This window comes from Pan troglodytes, chromosome 5 (assembly GCF_028858775.2).
Source record: "Pan troglodytes isolate AG18354 chromosome 5, NHGRI_mPanTro3-v2.0_pri, whole genome shotgun sequence".
In the NCBI taxonomy this organism is placed as follows: domain Eukaryota; kingdom Metazoa; phylum Chordata; class Mammalia; order Primates; family Hominidae; genus Pan; species Pan troglodytes.
The window spans coordinates 174,121,873-174,142,983 of record NC_072403.2 but is presented as its reverse complement, the minus strand read 5'-3'; the positions used below and the strand labels follow the sequence as shown (position 1 = coordinate 174,142,983).

Below are 21,111 nucleotides of genomic sequence, written 5' to 3'. Positions count from 1 at the left end.
CGTGCCACCACACCCAGCTAATTTTTGTATTTTTAGTACAGACAGGGTTTCGCCATGTTAGTCAGACTGGTCTTGAACTCCTGACCTCAGGTGATCCGCCCCCTTCAACCTCCCAAAGTGCTGGGATTATAGGAATGAGCCACCGTGCACAGCCCGATTTCTTAAAATTTAGTCAAAAAGTTATGAACCAGTTGAATGCTTGTGATGCTTTTTACTGGTTTGCTTTCCAAGAGGAATGCAATAATTGACACTGATATTTCATTTTAAATGATCTTCTCTAATTTAAAAGAAGTGTTGCTTTTATTGAATTTTTATTTCTTTGATGCCTAGGGAAGCTTGCTGAGCACCCCCTCGATGCCAGGCCCTCCTCTAGGTGCTGGGATGCCTCAGGGAACAGAGTAGACCAAGTTGGCTTTTGTGTAGCTGTGGTCACTAGGGACAGACAGCCCTTGCTCTGTGCTGGGCCACTGCATGGTGGGGTTGGGTGGGGACGGTAGTAATAATTATTATGAAGCAAAGGAAGCCTGAAAGGGCAGACACAGAAGTGGAGCAAAGTCAGGGATGGCCTTTCTAGTAAGGTGCATTTAACCTCAGGCCTAGGGGGAGGCTATAAGTGGAAAACGAACAGATTTGGAGCAAAATGTCAAATATAGTCTTTGTATGTTGATGAATATAGTTTTGACCTAGCACATCCCTTGAAAGGGTCACGGGGACCCCCAGAGTCCGCAGACCACACTTTGAAAATCATTGGACTACACACTAATTTCACTATTATTTTATAATATAAGTGAAAACATGTCTTAAGGAGTACATTTCTATTATAACTCATATAAGCATATATTGTTGTTTTTTCCCAAAGGGTCCATCTTGCTGGGATGATGTTTTAATTCCAAACCGGATGAGTGGTGAATGCCAATCCCCACACTGCCCTGGGACTAGTGCAGTAAGTACCTGGTCACATTCATTCCTCTTATTGCAAGAAAATGATGACATCTTCACTGTTTGCTAGGAAATTAGAGACAAAATGTCAACTGACTGTTCTTCCATCTAATAATGTTTGCCAAAAGTGTTATGATATTTAAATAGGTTAATTACATTCACCAAAATTCCAACCTGTGCCCCTGCCTTTCAGGGTCACTTTCCTAGTGACTTAATCATTTGGGGGGACCGTGTGGAAATGTGCCAATTTAAACTCATTGCAAAGTTATATCCATAGAAGGAAAAGGAGAGGTGAGAAAAGGAGAGCCAGTGCAGAGCCTCCAAAAGAAAAATTACAGAAGCATGAGATTCACCTTCTCTCCTGCTCCAGTGATATTTTATATTTATATTCCCCATCATTCAAAATTGATTTTTTTTTCTGCTTTATCTACTTCTACCTTTCTTTAGTAATTTTCTGACATAGTGGACTATTACAAAATATAGTATGGGTGGCCGGCGATGTAATTGAATTACCATCCTCTGTTCTTTGTAATCCTTTCTCTCTTTGCACGTATATGCCATATGTTTCATAGACCGCAGATATTTCCTGAAAGAACCCCTAAGCTCTGAATTTATTGTTAAGTTAATTTTGTTATTATGGTCATGCTTCACATGTATATTGTTGTATTTTTTTAACCTCAAAACTCGCTGGCTCCATCGTAATCTAACTGTATACATTTCCTGAGTTGTAAATACTGTTATGCTGCCAGCACAAATGTCAGCGTTAGTTCCCAAACTGTCAGAGCCAGCTGGCAGTTAATACCTTCTCTCAGGAACAGAGTCTGTCAACAGCAACAGGTACAGCGTTTGAGCGAGAATCATGAGAGGAGCTTTCTCTTGCCAATCTGCTGGCTGATCGGAAGGATACCAGGATGGCAGTGGGCAACAATAAACAGTCACTCTCCACCAGCCTAGGGCTAGGGGCTACGAACAGATTTTTATTCATCCAAATCCTGAAGAAAGATAATGACTTGTATGTCACTCACAGATTTTTGAGGTATCACACAGTCTTGCCAGTTTCCTACCAGGATGAAATTAGAGTGCGTATTTCATAGGGCAGAATTCTTAAGTGTAATTACATACGTTTACATGTATACAAATGTAATATGTATATATTATAGCATACATAATATGTAGATATAATTGCATCTAATAATATAATTATATATACATCTATGTTTCCATATATACATATGTGTTATACATATATACATACCTAGAATCTTGCCCCTATAAACTTGTAAGTACAAACCGATGGGTTTATGCTTACAAGTTTTTAGGGTCAACATTCTAGGTATGTATATGGTATACATATATACAACATTATGTGTATAATGTTAGAGTTATATCTATAACTCAAACCTGAGTTTGGGGCCAATAGTCACTCTTCCTGTGCGGCACAGAAAGTCCTGGGTCTAGAATGTTGTTTAATGTAGTCAGTCATGAGTTGTAGTCCTGGGTACTGGGCTGAGAGTAGCCCAAATCCTCTAGGAGCCCTGTACTTTCAAAGGAGTCCTGAAATAATTTTCTCAGTGTTTCAAGGAACATAAATTAACAATCAGAAAAATCACAACATATATGTGGAAACAAGCCATGGTGAATAAGAGTGAGCAGAATTCAAAACAGTAAAGAACATAGAAATTGAAATCATCAAGGATAGAGTATAAGGATGCTTAATATGTTTAAAAAATAAAAGATTAAAAAAACAAAACAAAACGATTGGAAATATCCAGTCAAATTAAACAAGCACACACACACCTGAAATTCTAGAATTATATATAAATTATAATAATTGACACAAAGTTTACTAAATGGGCTGAACAGCAGATAAGACATAGGTAAAAAGAGAAAATAGAACTTAGATCTGAAATTTGACCTGAAAAAAATTATCCTAAATGCAGCCAGAACATAATAGATTTAAAATATAAAAGAGAACTTAAAAAACATGGAGGATAGAGTTTGATAACACAGTCATTCCTGTCTATGGCCATACCACCCTGAACGTGCCCGATCTCATCTAATGACAGTCAATCCTGGTATCTTTGGGGGATTTGTTCTCGGGCAACTTCTGCCCACTTTGGATACCACAGTCCACAAATAAGGGGACTCATAGGCTGTTTGAAGCCATCACAGCTGTCACATAGAGACTTTAAAATCCATGGGACAAGGAAGCCTTGCCCAGAAGCTTCCAGCTGACACCCCTTGGGTCCCCTTTTTCAGATTAGGCCAGTTCTGTGCACAGGACAGTCTGGATTTGCTCCAGGGTAGTGTGGGTGACACTAGAGGCTGTGTTCTTTGATCATGTTGGGGTGGCAGCTGCCCCACCAGGATGGAGAGGAAGGAAGGCTTCTTCCCATCAGCCCTGGGGGTGACAACTCACCCTGGGTTCCAGGGAAGGTCAGAAAGTACATCATCGCCCCCGAAGGCCTCACAACTCTGTGGCCCTTGTGGCCACCCCATGGCCCTTGGCATGGGTGCTCTGGACATGGGGTTGCATCATGACCGAAGCCTTTCTCACAAAGGCCACGCTCCTGCTCGCCTCTCAGGCAGGAACACATTGTTCCTGAACGAGGATGCGGAGGCGCGTGCACAGCAGCCCTAAGACCATCTCTGATGTGCACTCCCGAGGGTGTACCTGCGGCGGAAAGTCCCCCACGCTGGCTTTGCTCATGAGGCCCGTTAGCCTGTGAAGTTCCGGGTGACAAATGAAGCTTCTTCACACATTGCACTCACCAGGCATCTCTCCAGTGTCAGCATTCGAGATGCTTAAGGCCTGAGCGTGGCTGAAGAATCTCGCATAGACGGCCTCTCCTGGGTGTGAATTCTCCGTGCTGAGTGAGTGGGAACTTTCTCAGCCTGGCTTCCCCAACAAATCCCTTCTGCGGTGTGGACTTTGGAATTCTGAAGGAGGCGACAGCTTTGGCTCCAGGTTTCCTCATCTTCCCTGCACTGAAAAGACCTTTATTTGCATAGAAGATCCTGGTGCCAAATGAGGGGGGAATTTCGGATGCTTTCTTGTCATTGCAGCACTTGTAGGACGTGTGTGGTTCCTCACACTCCTAACACATATGGGACTTGCCTCGTGAATTTTCTGGCAGTAAATAATGGCTGCTGCTTCTCCAGGCCTTTCCGAACACCATGTGTTTATAGGTTCAGAGCTGGGCCTCCCTGTCTTGGCTGGATTCAAGTCCTTGCTGTTCAGTACCCTGGCTTCTCATCAACTCCAGCTGTGTGGCCACGGTGGTTGGGGGGAGGTGGGAGTGGCCTCAAGTCCCAGCGAGGGCTCGAGTTCAAAGGTCTTCAGTGCTCCGCATGGACCATGCTCCTCTGGGCCTGGTAGGAAGCTCCTTCTCCAGGAGAGACAGCCAGCCGTGTCCTCAAAGGTCATGGTCCCTGTGCCAAGGTCATTATCTTCCCCACCCTTATTGGAACCTCAGGCTTGGGACCTCCTGGGAAGCAATTCCTGGACCAGTCACTTGGTCAGTCTAGTCATTGTCAACATTAAACCCTCAAAGTTAGAGGTGAACCTACATTGTCTAGTATAACCATTCAAGGGATAGAACTGAAATACAAAATGCCAAATTGAGAGATGAAAAAAAAAAGAGAGGGGGTGAAATATAGGAAAATGGGACAACTTAAGTAGTGCACACAAAAATGGCACAAGTGAAACCTCATGTAACAGAAATGAAAAGAAATGGAAATGCGCTAACTGAAATGTAAAAGACAATGACTCTTAGACTGGGTTAAAGGAACAGAATCTGGCTTTATGCAGGTTGCAAAAGACATATCTAAAACATGTGAGCAGAAAAACATCGAAAGTAAAAGAATGGAAAGTAATAATCCAGGCAAGTATTAACTCAAGAATGCTGTTGATACCATTTTAATTGCACATAAAATAGATTTTCAGGAGAGGGTGGAAACATTACTAAAAAAGGAGACATGCGAGGTTTTGAGGAAAAATATGTTCAGCATCCCAGGAAAAGGAGACTTTTGAGGTTTTGAGGATTAGAAAGGTTTAGTAACGCAGGAAGATAAAGCAGTTTAAAATGGTATGATCTTAGTAACACGGATTCAAAATGTACTAAGGAAACATTGTCAGAATTAACAAAATATGTGGATAAATTTAACACCATGGTGGGAGAGAGAGTAACACAGCTCTCTGTGGAGTTGAGGGCTCCTGCAGTACAAGCTTAGGAAGGATGCATCCGATTCATACCACCAGTGAGCCCACGACATCAGGAGAGAGTCACTCGGCAACTGGAGGATAACAACTGGTCGTGTTTTAGGACATTAAGAAATTTAACTATCAATAGCAAAAATATAACTCTAAAAATCTGTTACACGTGGACATTCAAATCACTGAGTCAATGTTAAGATCTAAATGGAAATAAGGGAACAAACAACAATGAAAGGGTACCACATAGCAGATATTTGGAGTGTAGCTAAATTTGTATTTAAACAGGGAATTAAGGATCATAAATACCCAAAGATATTCTTATCAAGGTAGGAAAAGGAAGCATCATATCCAACTATATTTTTTCTTCTGTATTTAATAAACACCAACTAAATGCCTGTTAAGTGAAGGGACTGAAGGTTTGAGCACTAACCATGACAATAGCTAGCCCAAGTTAAGTGTTCAGTGTGAGCTCAACTCTTTCACTCTCTCTTAAAACCATTTTTCTGGATTGCATTTTCACAATGCAGCTAAATATAAACTCTGACTCCTGTATTTTCTAAAGTCAAGGTTTTGACAGTATTTTGGACCCTATATATAATTTATTTTATATATTTTAAGTTTATTAAAAATTTGAATTTCTATCACTTAGACAAAATATCCATGTACTTAGAACTTAAAATAGCAGTGTTCCTAATATATTCTTAATTAATTAATATTTATACCCTTAAAGATAATCTTAGTAGATAGTTTTAAATAGCAGTAAAGTTTACCCTTGGTTTTTAAGAGTACAAATACAAACTTGACCCTAACTCTCCTTTAGACAGAGAAACCTGAACCTAATTCAGCTTTATGCTAATCGCTGTTATTTTAGGAGGGAGCATACTATTAGTTCTTACCTTTTTATAAAAAGAATTCCAGTCAGCTCAAAGGATATATGCTTGAGATTAAAAAGGGGATGAAATCAATTAGGATTTTCTCCATTAGTGAAATTAACTCAACTTTGGATATGGCATAAGACTTTAGTTATTCTGTGTCAATCTTCATTTTATAATTTACCTATGATACCTTAAACCAAGCTTGTTCAACCCACGGCACCGTATGCAGCCCAAGATAGCTTTGAATGTGGCCCAACACAAATTTGTAAACTCTCTTATGAGATTTTTTTTTTTTTAGTTCATCAGCTATTTTTAGTGCTAGTGTATTATATGTGTGGCCCAAGACAATTATTCTTCTTCCTATGTGGCCCAGGGAAGCCAAAAGATTGGACACACTGGCCTTAAAAACTTAAAACAATAATTTGTGTTTGTATGTGTACTGGGGGATGTGTGTTTCTCTTACTTGGGCACACATAGGCTAAGGAAAACCTTGAAGTCCTAGTGCCTGAGCATTATTTCTGAGTTCCGAATCCTAACTCGTAACACTGAGGTCCACTGTCATCCAACGCTCCCCTCCGAGACCTGTGGCTTCAGCGGTGCTTTTCTGGTAATGAGGTGCCCCTTAGCCAACTGCAAGAACCTTGCCTGTTGCCTCACACCTGACAGTCACACAGTAGGGTTTAGGATGGGGGTATTTACTCAAATAAAAAAGAAAGAAAATTTAAGTGATCTCTTTAAAGTAATAAATGACCAAGGTCATTTTAAAGAAATTCTTATTGAGGGGTGTTGATTTCCTATTACACAAGCTATAATATTTTTTATATATCATCTATTTTTGAGAGGCAGAATTTACCTGAAGTGTTATGTAAAATAACATTTTCTTTTTTAGATTATTTGATTTTGACTGGAGTTCAACTCTTATACATCAAACATTTTTTTTTCTTATCAGAACAAGTAGCGTAACACCTCTTACAATAACTCCAAGATTTATTTCAAATGAAATTAGATACTTATAACTATCCCCTGAACTATAATAAATAATGTAACTATTAAACTCAGTATAATAAATAGAGTGTTTTCATCTTACTCAACATGCAATCTATTTTTCACACTTTCCCCCTCTTAGGCTCAGTATATGCCAACTGGAGCATTAGTTTAAATGAAAGTTAATATTCATGGTCTGCACCTCTGATTTCATGTTGTTGAGAGATGTTGACTGAAGCAAAATTAATAGCAAATAAGTCTCCTAATACTGAGCAATTGTGATTTATGTCAGAAGTCATTTCCGTATTGTATGTCCAAAAAGTTTCTTAATAATGTTTTAGTTTGATCAAATTACTATCCTCCAAGGAATCTGTATTTCTTTTGTCTGTTTTTATTGTTGTTTTAGACTTCATTAGAATCACAGAAAATGAGACTCAGAATTTCTCAGGATGGTTTCATGTGTGAACTGTATGTTTTGGTTTTTTTTTTTTTTTCTGGTATCTAATAACAATAAAAGGTTGGTTTGCTTTTGTTTTTAAGAAATACTCTTGGATTGAAAAGTGTCCCTGAGATAGTCACAAATGACGGTCTTCATTTGCACAGCCTGAGAGCCGTGGGCTCCATATTCTCGTGTTGCCCATGCTCGTCTGCACTGTACAATAACTATCGGCACAAGCATCTCCAAATATATATTTAAGCAATTCCAGCCTTTGTGGCTTTGAGGGGTCCCACTGTGGTCAAAGAGCAGCTGGACACTTAAATGTAGAGAGTGGAAAATGAAAACAGAGGTAAAGGACAAATGGACTCATTCACTCCCCTTTTCCTTCTGCCCTGGTGTTTGGCTGAAGAGAAATGCTCTGCCTGCCCTTACGTTGGTCCCCACAGTCATATTTTCTTAATTCTAAACAAAATTGAATTGTGAAAACTTTGAAGTCATACTCAGATTATGATTGAATGGTGTCTAAGCGTGACAAAGTGTTTTCTGTTGTCTGACATGCAATTTGGGGTGACAAACTAGAAAGTTTTCTTAGAACATTTTTCAAAAACCCAATCCAGCATTCAGACTCAAGGATAGCTTATTTCTAAACCAAGTTTTGAGTACTTGATAACAAAAAATTTCTTGTTTTTTTTTTTTTGAATTGTTAAGGTTAAAATTAGAAGATAGATTTTTTTTACAGAATTAGCTTAAATTTTGCAAATTTGAATCAAAATTTCGTTTATATATGAAAACACATTAGTTTCCCATGAAAAAAAGTGTCAATGATGGTATGAACCCTAAACTTAATTTAATTCTCCTTTTTCTGTGAGATAACCATGACATAACTTCTTTTTCATCAGGGCTCTTTTATAACTTGGTGGAAAATTGAATTAACAGCCATCTTCTTCATGGTAGTGTTAAAGATTCCTTGTAAACTGCTACATGAAAAAATAATCTCCAGAGAAAGAAAACCAGGTGCCAGAACCAGTGCGGCTGTAGCAGAGAATCTGCACATGTGAAATAATAGTGTCCACACTGCTATCACAGAACATGACCTTGGTTTAGTCTATGACGCCATCTTTCCAGCAATATGCAGCTTCCAAAATACATACTTCTTGCTTCCCTGTTCCAGGAAACTACTAATCAAGGTGAATGTCAGCTGTTTTTTACACTTGATGATCTGTGACTCTCTGTTCTATAGTTTGTATCGCACTTTATATGCAGTAGAACAAAATCATGCATATTACTACAACATATTCAAATATGAGGAATTTTATACCGGTTTATAAACCCCAGAGGCTTCAAAAGTCTTACTTCGTTTTTTGCCTTTCCATAGAATGATTCAAAAGCCAAACGTGTCAGTCCAAGGCTGTATTGATGGTTGCATTGCAGGTTTAGACAAAGGCCCTGAAAACAAAGAAACAACAAAGCACTTTATCACAATTACTCAGAAAGAGGTGTGCTTCTAGACCACTAGGTTTTAGATTAGGAGAGAGTACATATCGATCTACTGGAAAAGATAGCAATAGATACAAAAAAGATAATTTCAAATAGATTTATAAATGAGATTCTGATAACTAGAGCAAAGAAAGATGAAATACCGCTGTAAGCATTCCCAAATGTTTCAATCGAGATGGTAGATTAGACCCAAATGGAAATATCAAGGATTAGAGATGGGAGGTCACTCTGAGATAGCCTCAGTGCAGATACACAGGAGCCTAATGGAGTGAGAAGAATAGAAGGAAGATGTGAGAGTAATGGGCCAAGAGATTGAGGCCTGCTTCTCGGCCGGGAAACAGCCCTCCTAGTCCTTCCAGCAGGTGATTGATGGCTCCCGGGGACCCGCACTTCATCATGCCTTGATGGCGGTCATTAAGGAGCTATCATCTCTCTTACTCAGGTCAAGCTAGCTCTCAAAAAGTTATCAAGAGCCACAGTAAAATTTAGTTTTTAAGATATATGTGGCAAAAATCCCTTAAAGCCAGTTTACCAAACTTGAGATTTAGAATGGAAATTATAAGCATATGGAGAATCAAATAACAACTGAGACGATGTCACGTAGTGTTGACCCACATGTGGTGAAACACTCCCTTCCACTAATGTTTCTTGGAGAAAGGAACATAGTTTGGGATCTTCGGATCATCTGAGCTTCCTCAAGTAGGCAGTCATCATTCCCCTTAATACTCAGGGTTTGGGAAAATAACTTCAGTGGTGATCATCTTACGCAAGTATTATTTACAAGGTACAGAGAAAATGTTTATGTTTCAAGAGTGGAAAAGCAAAAGATCGTTTTTAAAATTTGCATCTTTCCATTGAAAGAAATGTAGATAACTTTTATAACACATTGATTTGTTGTGCTAGTCACTATGCAGAAAACAAAGACTGACTTTCAGGATGTAGGAATCTAGCCGAGTAGAGAAGACTTCACAGAAATGGCTGCAATTCAGATTCCGCAGAGCAAGTAAAAAGCTTACCAAGCATCTCTTCTGTGCCAAGCACTAAGATAGAAAAACGAGTATTGAATTCACTGCTTTCATAGTTTGGGAAAAATTGGGGATGGAGTGAGACATGTAGGCAAACGATGATTTTTATGCCATGACCTAAATGCTAATAAGGTTGGTTGTGAAGGACCATGCAAGGACTTCCCTCTGTGAATAGGGCAGAGGAAATAACACAAGTTAGTATATCATGAGTGATGTGAAACACGCATAGAAAGTGCTTATGGAGTTCAGAAAACACAAAGGTGATCAAAGAGGACTTCATGGAGGAGGTGAGGCCCAAGGGAAGGGTGGTGGGATTTTCACAGGTGGTGATGTTGGCATGGTTGGGAACATTTTGTGAGGTACAGGAAATGACAGGAATAAAGGAATAGAAAATTAAGGTTCATGCATTCCGTAATCCTACTGGCCACTTGCTCTGTGCCAGACTGCCCACTCAGCTCCAGTGTATAAAATCAACATTCCCTGCTTTGATGGAGCTCTATCCAGTCCTCATGACTTTGAGCTTATCAAGAAGGAAGATGAGATAGAAAAGCAGAGGATGTTAAGAGGACATGAAACAGGACGGCTGCCTGGAATCTACCCTGGGAAATTAGACGTTGAGCTGAAATGCAGAGGCTGAGCTAGACTTGATGACTAGGGGTTGAGGACCTGCCTAGCAGGGAGGAGCTCCTGCAGGAGCCCCGTGGCAGCAGGGAACTGCTCTGGGAAGCACCTGGGAGGTGGTGATGGCTGAGAAACAGGAGGTGGTGCATTACTTCCTTTTCGTTTGTTCGTTCCTGTAGAAGTTCATTAGCGTAATAGACGTAATCTCAGCATGTTGAAGTTTAGGTGTTTCGAAGGCTGAGACAGCAGTTGCGAAGTCTGTAGTATGGTTGTGGTGGAGTGATGGCATAAGGAACAAAAAGAGTAAAAGAGAATCTTGAAGGGAACAAAAACAAAAGATTATTTTGTACAATTTTTTCTGCCTTCCTTGAATCCCTGGCAAAGTGTGAATAAAGGTAAATTAGAATTGGCATTTTTGTCTTCCCTAAAACTCAGAACACAACATACAAATGAGATGTTCGTTTAGAACTGGGTAGAAGTGCCACTCTTTTCTTGTGTTTATTGGGTTATTAAGATCAGCCATCTGGTGGTCTTCTGTCTTGACTGTTCGTGTTTCTCCAGTGTGTTCCTCAGTGGGAATCTGCTTAGTGGTTGACTGAAATTCTATCTTTATCAGCAACTCTGTTATCTATAATCACTGGAAATGGATGATCCAGTATGAAGATTTTCCTGCCTTTCTCTTCCTGCTGCTTCCTTCTTGTCAATCTTCCTAGAAAACTGAGGACCCTTTTCTGTTGCCGTTACCTTTTCAAAATATTAGAGGGGAGACAAAATGGGTTACTATGTAAAGTGAACTTTGAGACTATCTGAGACTTCATCCTTTCCAAAGGACAATTGAGTCAATAGCAACTACATGCTGGACAGTTTGAGAAACTGGATTGAGAGTTTGGGATTCTGTCTGTAACTCCTTCTCCTTCTATGTCCATGCCCATTGGCCTCTGTAACAATCTCCATTTGTCCATTTGTGAAGCAAGACTGCACATCAGTGACTTTTGAAATTTCACTGATCATTTATGCAGACACAGGATTCAATGAAGCTTCCTTGGCTTTCAAAACTGAAGGATGTTCTGTTGGGTTTATCTAACTGTGTATATATGGAGATTTTTCTTATTCAAAAACCTTATTCAAAAACATCTATATTTTTCTGGATCCCAGCATTGTCATTTTTTCCTCAGGGTTATTGATATGGTTTGGCTATATCCCCACCCAAATCTCAGCTTGAATTGTGTCTCCCAAAATTCCCATGTGTTGCTGGAGGGACCCAGAGGGAGGTCATTGAATCATGTTGGCTGGTCTTTCCCATGCTATTCTCATGACAGTGAATAAGTCTCACGAGATCTGATGGGTTTATCAGGGGTTTCTGCTTTTGCTTCTTCCTCATTTTTCTCTTGCCACTGCCATGTAAGAAGTGCTTTTCACCTCCCGCCATGATTATGAGGCCTCTCCAGTCATGTGGAACTGTAAGTCCAATGAAGCCTCTTTTTCTTCCTGTTTTTGGGTATGTCTTTTTCAGCAGCATGCAAATGGACTAACGTAGTTATCTAACTTACTAATTTCTTACCTGCCTTATAAAAATGAACTATTTTAACAATCAAAGAACCATTTCTCCATGTGCTTCTACCATTTTATTAAAACTTATACTGATGTTCACAAGAATTATAAGTGCCATTAAGTAATTTTATATTAAGCAATTAAAACTCATATTACCTAGCACAATGTACAATATATGAAGACACTTTAGAGAATCAATTCTAATTTGGTATTTAATAGTGAGTAGTATTAATTATTATAAGGCCTGCATTTAAATATGGATATTTTATTGATAGAACAATGAAAATATTTTAAATGCATTCAATGCTTAAAAGGGCTATGGTTCAGCCAGGCACAGTGGACCATGCCTATAACCCCACCATTTTGGGAGGCCAAGGCAGTAGAATTGTTTGAGCCCAGGAGTTTGAGACCAGCCTAGGCAACGTTATGAGACCCCATGTCTATGAAAAATAAAAATAAAAAAAAAATAGCTGGGTACATGCCTGTAATCTCAGCTATTTGGGAGGCTGAGGTGGGAGGATTGCTTTAGCCCAGGAGGTGGAGTTTGCAGTGGGCTGAGATTGGCCACTGCACTCCAGCCTGGGTAACAGAGCAAGACTGTGTCTCATAAATAAGAACTATGGTTCAGTCATGAACCATAGTCAGTGCATTTTTCTCCATTTATGTTTGCTTTTATTTCAATAAAATAAATGTTTGTTTCATTTATGTTATTATAATTCTTGTGAACATCTTGTGAATGTATTCTCCATTTATATTTGCTTTTATTTGAATGAATTTATTTCATTCAAATAAAAGCAAATATAAATGGAGAAGAATGCATTGATGCATTGTGAGGTTCATTACAACTGAATAATTATGGCCTATGGCTCCATGAGAACTAAATCACAAAACTAGAAATGTAAACTATACTGCATGGGAGTGAAGCTTGAGAGCCTTCTCAGCAAGGCCTTGTGTTTCCTCCTAGGGAACATGCAGGATCAATAGAACTGTTCTAAACAAGTGGCCACTCTAGGATAGGATATGTCAGCCACACGTACGGGACTAAATGCACACTGTAACTGACAGATCCCAAGAAAGCAAATAATAGAAAGGTTACCCAAACCAGAAGATACTTAGGAGTCTACAGAGTCACAATTGTTACAATTTAGGGGCTATAATCCATTAATACTGGTTATCATGCACTGTTTAAATTGTGGTTCCTTAGAAGCCATGCAATGATATACTGAGAATTATGGGTTAGTCTGATTTCACCGCATTTTCTTCCCAGTGATCACAACTGGAGTACCTCCTGCAAATTCTGTCACAGATATGACAGGTGGACCTCAAAAAACAAAGCAAAGCTAAACTAAACCACAGTAACAACCTAAATCCTTTGAAATGGTGAGAACCAATCTCTGTTTAGAAAGAGAGAGAGGTGGGGGAATGGGTGGGGCCTGGAGGCAGTTGGAGCTTTAAGAGGAGCTGAAGAAATGGAATGTCATTACTCTCTCCATCAAATAGTGCTTTGTGGTTAAAGACATGTTGACGAGAATGGCCACCAAGTGGTAAGAATTGCCATGAGTCCAAATGTTTACAGGTTCAGGAACTAAATTTTAGCAACTCAGTTCTTAAAGAGACAAACTCATGAGCTATCTAATACACAGTAGACTATGAACCATGATGTTCATTTATTGGTTTATACTCTGGGAACAGCTCCAATTCCATGGTATTCATTTTTATTTTTTATTTTTTTGAGACAGAGTCTCACTCTGTCACCCAGGCTGGAGGGCAGTGGTGCAATCTCAGCTGGTCGCAACCCCCGCCTCCCAGGTTCAAGTGATTCTCCTGCCTCAGCCTCCCGAGTAGCTGGGACTACAGGCGCATACCATCATGCTGGGTTAATTTTTGTATTTTTAGTAGAGATGGGATTTCACCATGTTGGCCAGGCTGGTCTTGAACTCCTGACCTCAGGTGATCCACCCGCCTCGGCTTCCCAAAGTTCCATGGTATTCATATCTTCCCTCTCAGCTGCATGACTTTCCCTCCTGCCCTCCACTCTGTCCCTGTCTGATTCTTGTTGTTTTTCTTCCTCACTACTGTTCTCCTTGGGCAGCTCCCCCACTAACTTGACCTCCCTCAACATTACCAAGCTATTCATCCTTGTGTGGTTCTTTAAAAATATGTCTGCAGGTTCATAAATACATCAAAAATGTGGTTCTAGGCCAGGCATGGTGGCTCACCCCTGTAATCCCAGCACTTTGAGAGGCCGAGGTGGGCGGCACCTGAGGTCAGGAGTTCAAGACCAGCCTGGCTAACATGGTGAAACCCCGTCTCTACAAAAAAATACAAAAAAAAAAAAAAAAATAGCCAGGCATGGTGGTGGGCGCCTGTATATCCCAGTTACTTGGGAGTCTGAGGCACAAGAATCGCTTGAACCTGAGAGGCAGAGGTGGCATTGAGCCAAGACCATGCCATTGCACTCCAGCCTGGACAACAAGAGAGAAACTCCATTTCAAAAAAAAAAAACAAAAAGTGGTTCTAATTTCCCTCCCCACAGACCTAGGTCAGACTTAGTGACTTGTTTCTAAGAATAGAAAACAGTAGAACTTATGCTGTTACTTCTGAAGCTAAATCATAAAAGGCAAAGTAGCATCTAACTTCCTCTTTTGTTGACCTGTACACTAGCAGCCCCCAAACAACATTGTAAATGCCCGAGTTTCCTACCGCTTCTGTGCTGGAGAGACCAGAGGGAAAGGCATATGGAAATGGAGAGAGATGGCTAAGGAACCCAGGTGTACCAGCTCCCAGCAGTTTGAGTCTTTGCATCGACAACCATCATGTTTGAGAACAAGTGAGCTTTCAGACAATTCCACCTCCCAGCTTTTAAACCTCCTCAGCTGTTGTCAAGCAGAGCAGAGGCAAGCAGTGCCCACCAAATGCTGCTTTAATTTAATCCTGTTTAAATTTACCAGTAAAATTAATTTTTAAAACCTAAAAAATATTTAATCCACTAACATTTGGGGTGGTTTGTTGAATAGCAGTAGATGACGGGCATACCTTCCACAGTGTTCTCTGTGATCATGCTGTTATACAGAAGACTATACACACTTTGATATATACATTTGTCTGTCTGTCTGTTTGTGTGCATATGTGTGTGTACGTCATAGTTTTATTGAAAGGGGGCTCAAATTAGCAACAGACAATGATAATTGTTTAGTCTGTGTTGCTATAAAGGAATACCTAAGGTTGAGTACTTACTTTATAAGGAAAAGAGGCTTATCTGGTTCACAGTCCTGCAGGCAGTACAAGAAGCATGGCGCTGGCATCTGCTTCTGGGGGAGGGCCTCAGGCCGCTGCCACTCATGGTGGAAGGTGAAGAGGAGTCTTCTGGGCAGAGGTCCCATGGGGAAAGGGGAAACGAGAGAGAGAAGGAGGTGCCAGGCTCCTTTCAACAACCAGTTCTCAGGAGAACCAACAATGAGAAGTCATTCACTCCCTTGAGAATGGCACTAAGCCATTCATGAGGGATCTGCCCTCAGGATCCAAACACGTCCCACCAGACCCCACCTCCAACAATGGGGATGTAACTCAACAGAAGACTTGGTGGGGCCGAATGAACCATATCCAAACCATAGCAATGATCAAAGCATCCGAAGTAGAGTTATGTGATCTTGAAAGAGAGTTCATTCAGGCAGGGCTAGAATTATTTCTATATTTAAAGTATATCTTTGCATTGAATGGTGTCAGAAAAACAGTAGCAAGCACTTTTTTTTTTTTTGAGATGGAGTCTCGCTCTGTCGCCCAGGCTGGAGTGCAGTGGCGCGATCTCTGCTCACTGCAAGCTGCGCCTCCTGGGTTCATGCCATTCTCCTGCCTCAGCCTCCAGAGTAGCTGGGACTACAGGCGTCTGCCACCACGCCCGGCTCATTTTTTGTATTTTTTTAGTAGAGACGGGGTTTCACACTATTAGCCAGGATGGTCTCAATCTCCTGACCTCATGATCCACCCGCCTCAGCCTCCCAAAGTGTTGGGATTACAGGCGTGAACCACCGCGCCCGGCCAGCAAGCACTTTCAAGTCAACTCCACCTCTTGCTGGTTACTAATTGCACAACTTGGTCATGCCCAAGGCATTGAAATGAAGTTATATATCTATCAAATGTGATCCTATCATGTCTACCTGAGGTTATACCCTGGTCTCTTAGATTTCTAAGTACATATTTTTCAAGTCAACATCAGTGACATATTTACAAATGATTTTATCTGATGGTTTATTTTTCTGTAGTTTTCCTCTAAAAGAGATGAAGCTTAGTATGTAGCCTAGTAGACAATAGCTCGGACAGTAGAGAAACTTGATTTGAACTTTTGTTATGATACTTACAGGCTGGTGGCCCCAGATGAAACCTTTGCAACCCTAGGAGCTTCCACATTTTGATACAGATGTATCGATGACTATTATACAAAGCTGTTTTAAGCATTATCTGATAAAGGGTATAAAGTGCTTACTTCAGAGCCTGTCATTGTAAGGGATCAATAAATTGTAGTTATTATGACCATAGTTGTTGTAATTATAATGTGTTGACTTTTACTAGGTTTGATTTCAGAAGGTGGCATTCTCCAGCCTTTTCCACAAAGACTACAATCAATTTGCCATAATTTCTACGCAGTCAATTGCCATTTCTACAAATAATATGTATTCAAATTAAGTGGCTCTGACAATAACTTTGTACCAAACTGTAACATTTGTAATTTTCTTAAATAAAAATGTACTTAATTTGCATTTTATATAACAGATTATTATGACATAGATAATAATCTATACCAGTTGATCTGGAGGAAAAAATAACATGGTCATAATGGCTTAGGAAAAGCTTTATTATTGGTTTCTATTTTTTTTTCAGAACTGTGTGCCAGTATGATTATTACCAGAATACCACACATTTTTAAATGTCATACTAGATGTGTAATTTAAAACTATTATACCTCATTTTCATTGAATTATTTTCATAATAAATGTTGCATTTTCTGATTATAAAAACATAATGTTGGCTGAAAAAAATTAGCCAACATACTTTCACCTAAAGAGGAGGGTAAGGCCGGATGCAGTGGCTCATGCCTGTAATCCCAACACTTTGGGAGGCTGAGGCGGGTGGATCACGAGGTCAAGAGATTGAGACCATCCTGGCCAACATGGTGAAACCCTGTCTCTACTAAAAATACAAAAATTAGCTGGGTGTGATGGCGCATGCCTGTAGTCCCAGCTACTCAAGAGGCTGAAGCAGGAGAATTGCTTGAACCCAGGAGGCAGGGGTTGCAGTGAGCCGAGATCACGCCACTGCACTCCAGCCTGGCGACAGAGCAAGACTCCGTCTCAAAACCAAAAAAAAAAAAAAAAAAAAAAAAAAAAAAAAAAAAAAGCAGAGGGTAAAACCTCTTAAATCAAACCGCCTGGAGATAATCACTATTAACACTGGGTGCATATTCTTCCAAGTCTGTTTTCCATGTGCGTGTGTGTGTGTGTACACATGAAAACACACAGACACACACATACACCTGTTTTTGTGTCTCACGTATTATTTTATAACTTGCATCTTTTACTTCATATAATCTGCTCATTATCCATATCAAGAGATACAGGTCTCTATGAGCACATTTGGTGATGGATCCCATTTATTTTGTTGAAGAATCTTGCATTGATAAGTTTATAGGCTGCTCTACATTTCATTATAAAAACAGCACATTAGTGATCTTCCTTAGACACATCTCTAGTAATTTGTCTAGTCACATTTTTGAAATATAATTTTGGGAGTAGAGTTGCAAAGGGCAAAATATTTTACATGTAAAGTGTTAGAGTCCTTAGTTCCAAAAGGTCCCCTGGAAAGTTTCCATCAATTTCCACTTTCCCCCAAACTACATGTCAGTACAGTTACTTTGAATCCTCTAACACTGGGTGCTTTTATTCTTTTTAATTTTTGCCAATTATTTAGGTGAAACATGACATCTCATGTAAAATTGCCTTTATCCAATTACTAGGATAATTGAATACATTTTCATTATTTATTGCTTACTATTATGGTTATTTTCTTTTATAATTGCACAGTATAGATAAAAGTTTCTTACAGTAAGTATAAGAAATTATTTCTTATAGTTTGTTTCTTATGACCATTTCATATATTCTTATATGAAACCATTTCTTGTCATACATGCTGAAAATATGTTTACCAGTAAGTAATTTAATTTTCAGGTCTTTTTAAGGTGTTTCAAAATTATTTCAGATGGCCAGGCGCGGTGGCTCACGCCTGTAATCCCAGCACTTTGGGAGGCCCAGGCAGGTGGATCACTGGAGGTCAGAAGCTCCAGAGCAGCCAGGCCAACATGGTGAAATCCTGTCTCTACTAAAAATACAAAAATTAGCCGAGCGTGGTGGCAGGTGCCTGTAATCCCAGCTACTCGGGAGGGTGAGGCAGGAGAATCGCTTGAACCTGGGAGGCAGAGGTTGCAGTGAGCCGAGATCCTGCCGTTGCACTCCACCCTGGGCAACAAGAGTGAAACTCTATCTCAAAACAAAATTATTTAAACTATAATTTTGATGTAATTAACTACTGTTTTCTTTCTTTGTTTTGTTTTGTTTTGTTCTGAGACGGGGTCTCGCTCTGTCGCCCAGGCTGGAGCGCAGTGGCGCGATCTCTGCTCACTGCAAGCTCCGCCCCCCGGGTTCACGCCATTCTCCTGCCTCAGCCTCCCGAGTAGCTGGGACTACAGGCGCCCGCCACCACGCCCGGCTAATTTTTTGTATTTTTAGTAGAGACGGGGTTTCACTGTGTTGGCCAGGATCGTCTCTATCTCCTGACCTCGTGATCCGCCCGCCTCGGCCTCCCAAAGTGCTGGGATTACAGGCGTGAGCCACCGCGCCCGGCCGTATTGTTTTCTTTATGGGGTTATGTCTTTGTGATCATTATTAGGAGGATCTTCTCTACACTTGGAGATATTTAATGAAAATCTTTTCTAGTTACAGTTTCACTTTTTAAAACATTTAAATATTTGATTCATATAGATTTTGTTTTAGTGTGAAGGGTTTCTATGAATCTAATGTTACTTATTTCTCACCAAAAATCTACAAATTACTTTTTATGCATCATTTATTGAATAAAACATGTTTCCCCATTGACTTGAAATAAATCTCATCTTTTTATTATATTAACCTTGAGGGTCTTATCTCTCGAGTCTGTTCTATTCCATTCCTCTGCTCATTCTGCCCTGAAAACTATATTATTTTGATCCCTCTAACATTTAATACATTGTTACATATTTAATATCTGCTATAGTAAATTCTCCAAATTGCTGTCACATTTTCTTTTACTAGTCACACAGATTAATTTTTCTACATGATCTATAATTTTTTATGAAGTTTGAAAATAAATCAGATGGACTTATTTTTAATACCTAAGTTAAGCATATCATCCTGGAGAAATATGGACGAGAGAGAATGTAGTTTAAACACAGATCATATAATGGCAAGTTATATCTCACTTTTTAGTTTCTGAGAAAACCTAGCACCCCCAAAATTATTCTTTAGTTGATACAGTTTGGATATTTGTCCCCTTTAAGTCTTTTGTTGAAATTTAATCCCCAGTGTTGGAGGTGGGGCCTGGTGGGAGATGTTCGAGTCATGGGGACAGACCCTTTGTGAATGGCTTGGTGACTCCTCAAGGTAATGAGTGAATTCTCACTTGATGAGTTCTTGCAAGAACTGATTGTTATAAAGAGCCTAGCCTCTCTCTCTATATATATCTCTCTCTCTGGCCTGGGCCCCGTTCCTCTCTTTCCCTCTGTCTGTCTTTCTCTTCCTGCCATGTGATCTCTATATGTAGACTCCCCTTCACCTTCCATCATGAGTGGAAGCTTCCTGAGGCTCTTAAGAGAAGCAGGTGCTGGTGCCATGCTTCTTGTACAGCCTTCAGAACCGTGAGCGAACTAAACCTCTTTTCTTTTAAATTACCCAGCCTCGGATATGCCTTTATAGCAATGCAAAAGGACTAAGACATTAACATTTTGTTACTTCCATAGTGCAAGCTCTCGGCTGCTATTCCTCATGGACCAGCAATTTGAAGCTATTAAATCATAATTCTGTAATAAAAGGTTAACATTCCATATGGGCTATATTTTTCCTGACTGAAAAAGTTAGAGTCTTGGATAAAGTTAACTGAGAAGAATCTGTTCTCTGAATTACATGTATCCAGTAGGTTTCAATTGGAATGAAGTATGTTGAGTCATTAGGGTTTTTAAAATTATTATTTCTATTTGATTTATAAGGCTACTTGGAAAACTGTGTTAACAAAATCAGTACCAAAGTGTTCTTCATCATGAGGAATTCTTCTAAGCCTAATATCTCCTGTTCACCTTTCAAGTTTTGTGTAATTTTTATAAGTGAAACTTTATGCAAAAACAGATAGGAAGGAAATGAATAAACTGCAGGAAATATGCTTGTTTCTACTTGTCTCTACCTATTGTGGATCAATTTATGAAGACAGCAAAGTATAGCCTTAAAGGCATTGGAGCAAGAAACACCCAGTTTCCAGCTGTTTTACCAGCACTGCTTTTTGAGTGACCTTGAAAACAGTTTCTGCACTTTTAACATAGGGAATAATAATAGCATCTTCCATAAGGGTTGTTTTCAGCGAGCTCTGAGGTGCTAAACATATAAAGTAACTAATATAGTACCTGACATGTAGTAGACACTCTCTCTCTCTCTCTCTCTCTATATATATATATATGTATGTGTACATACACACACACACACAATTGAATGACCCTGTGAGTGAGGCCAATTTTGTGTATAGCTTTTAAAAATGCATATTTGCTGCTCCCCTTTATTTTTCATAACTTTCAAACATTATGATACTGTATTCCCAAAGATCATTTATACTACATTATCTGAATTGATTTAATTAGGACCAGTTACATCAAAGGGCAGCTTCCATGTTATA

At 39.6% G+C, this 21,111-nt stretch overlaps 1 protein-coding gene across 6 annotated transcripts in view; it reads left to right on the top strand.

Moving 5' to 3' along the window:
- Positions 1 to 21,111, top strand: part of PRKN (parkin RBR E3 ubiquitin protein ligase) — a 1,411,643-nt gene that overhangs the window by 677,959 nt on the left and 712,573 nt on the right. For all 6 annotated transcript variants that reach the window (XM_054686972.2, XM_001153913.6, XM_054686973.2 and 3 more), the window contains one exon: positions 860 to 943. In XM_054686972.2, the coding sequence (XP_054542947.1) occupies positions 860 to 943 (84 nt within the window). The remainder of the gene's footprint in view (positions 1 to 859; positions 944 to 21,111) is intronic.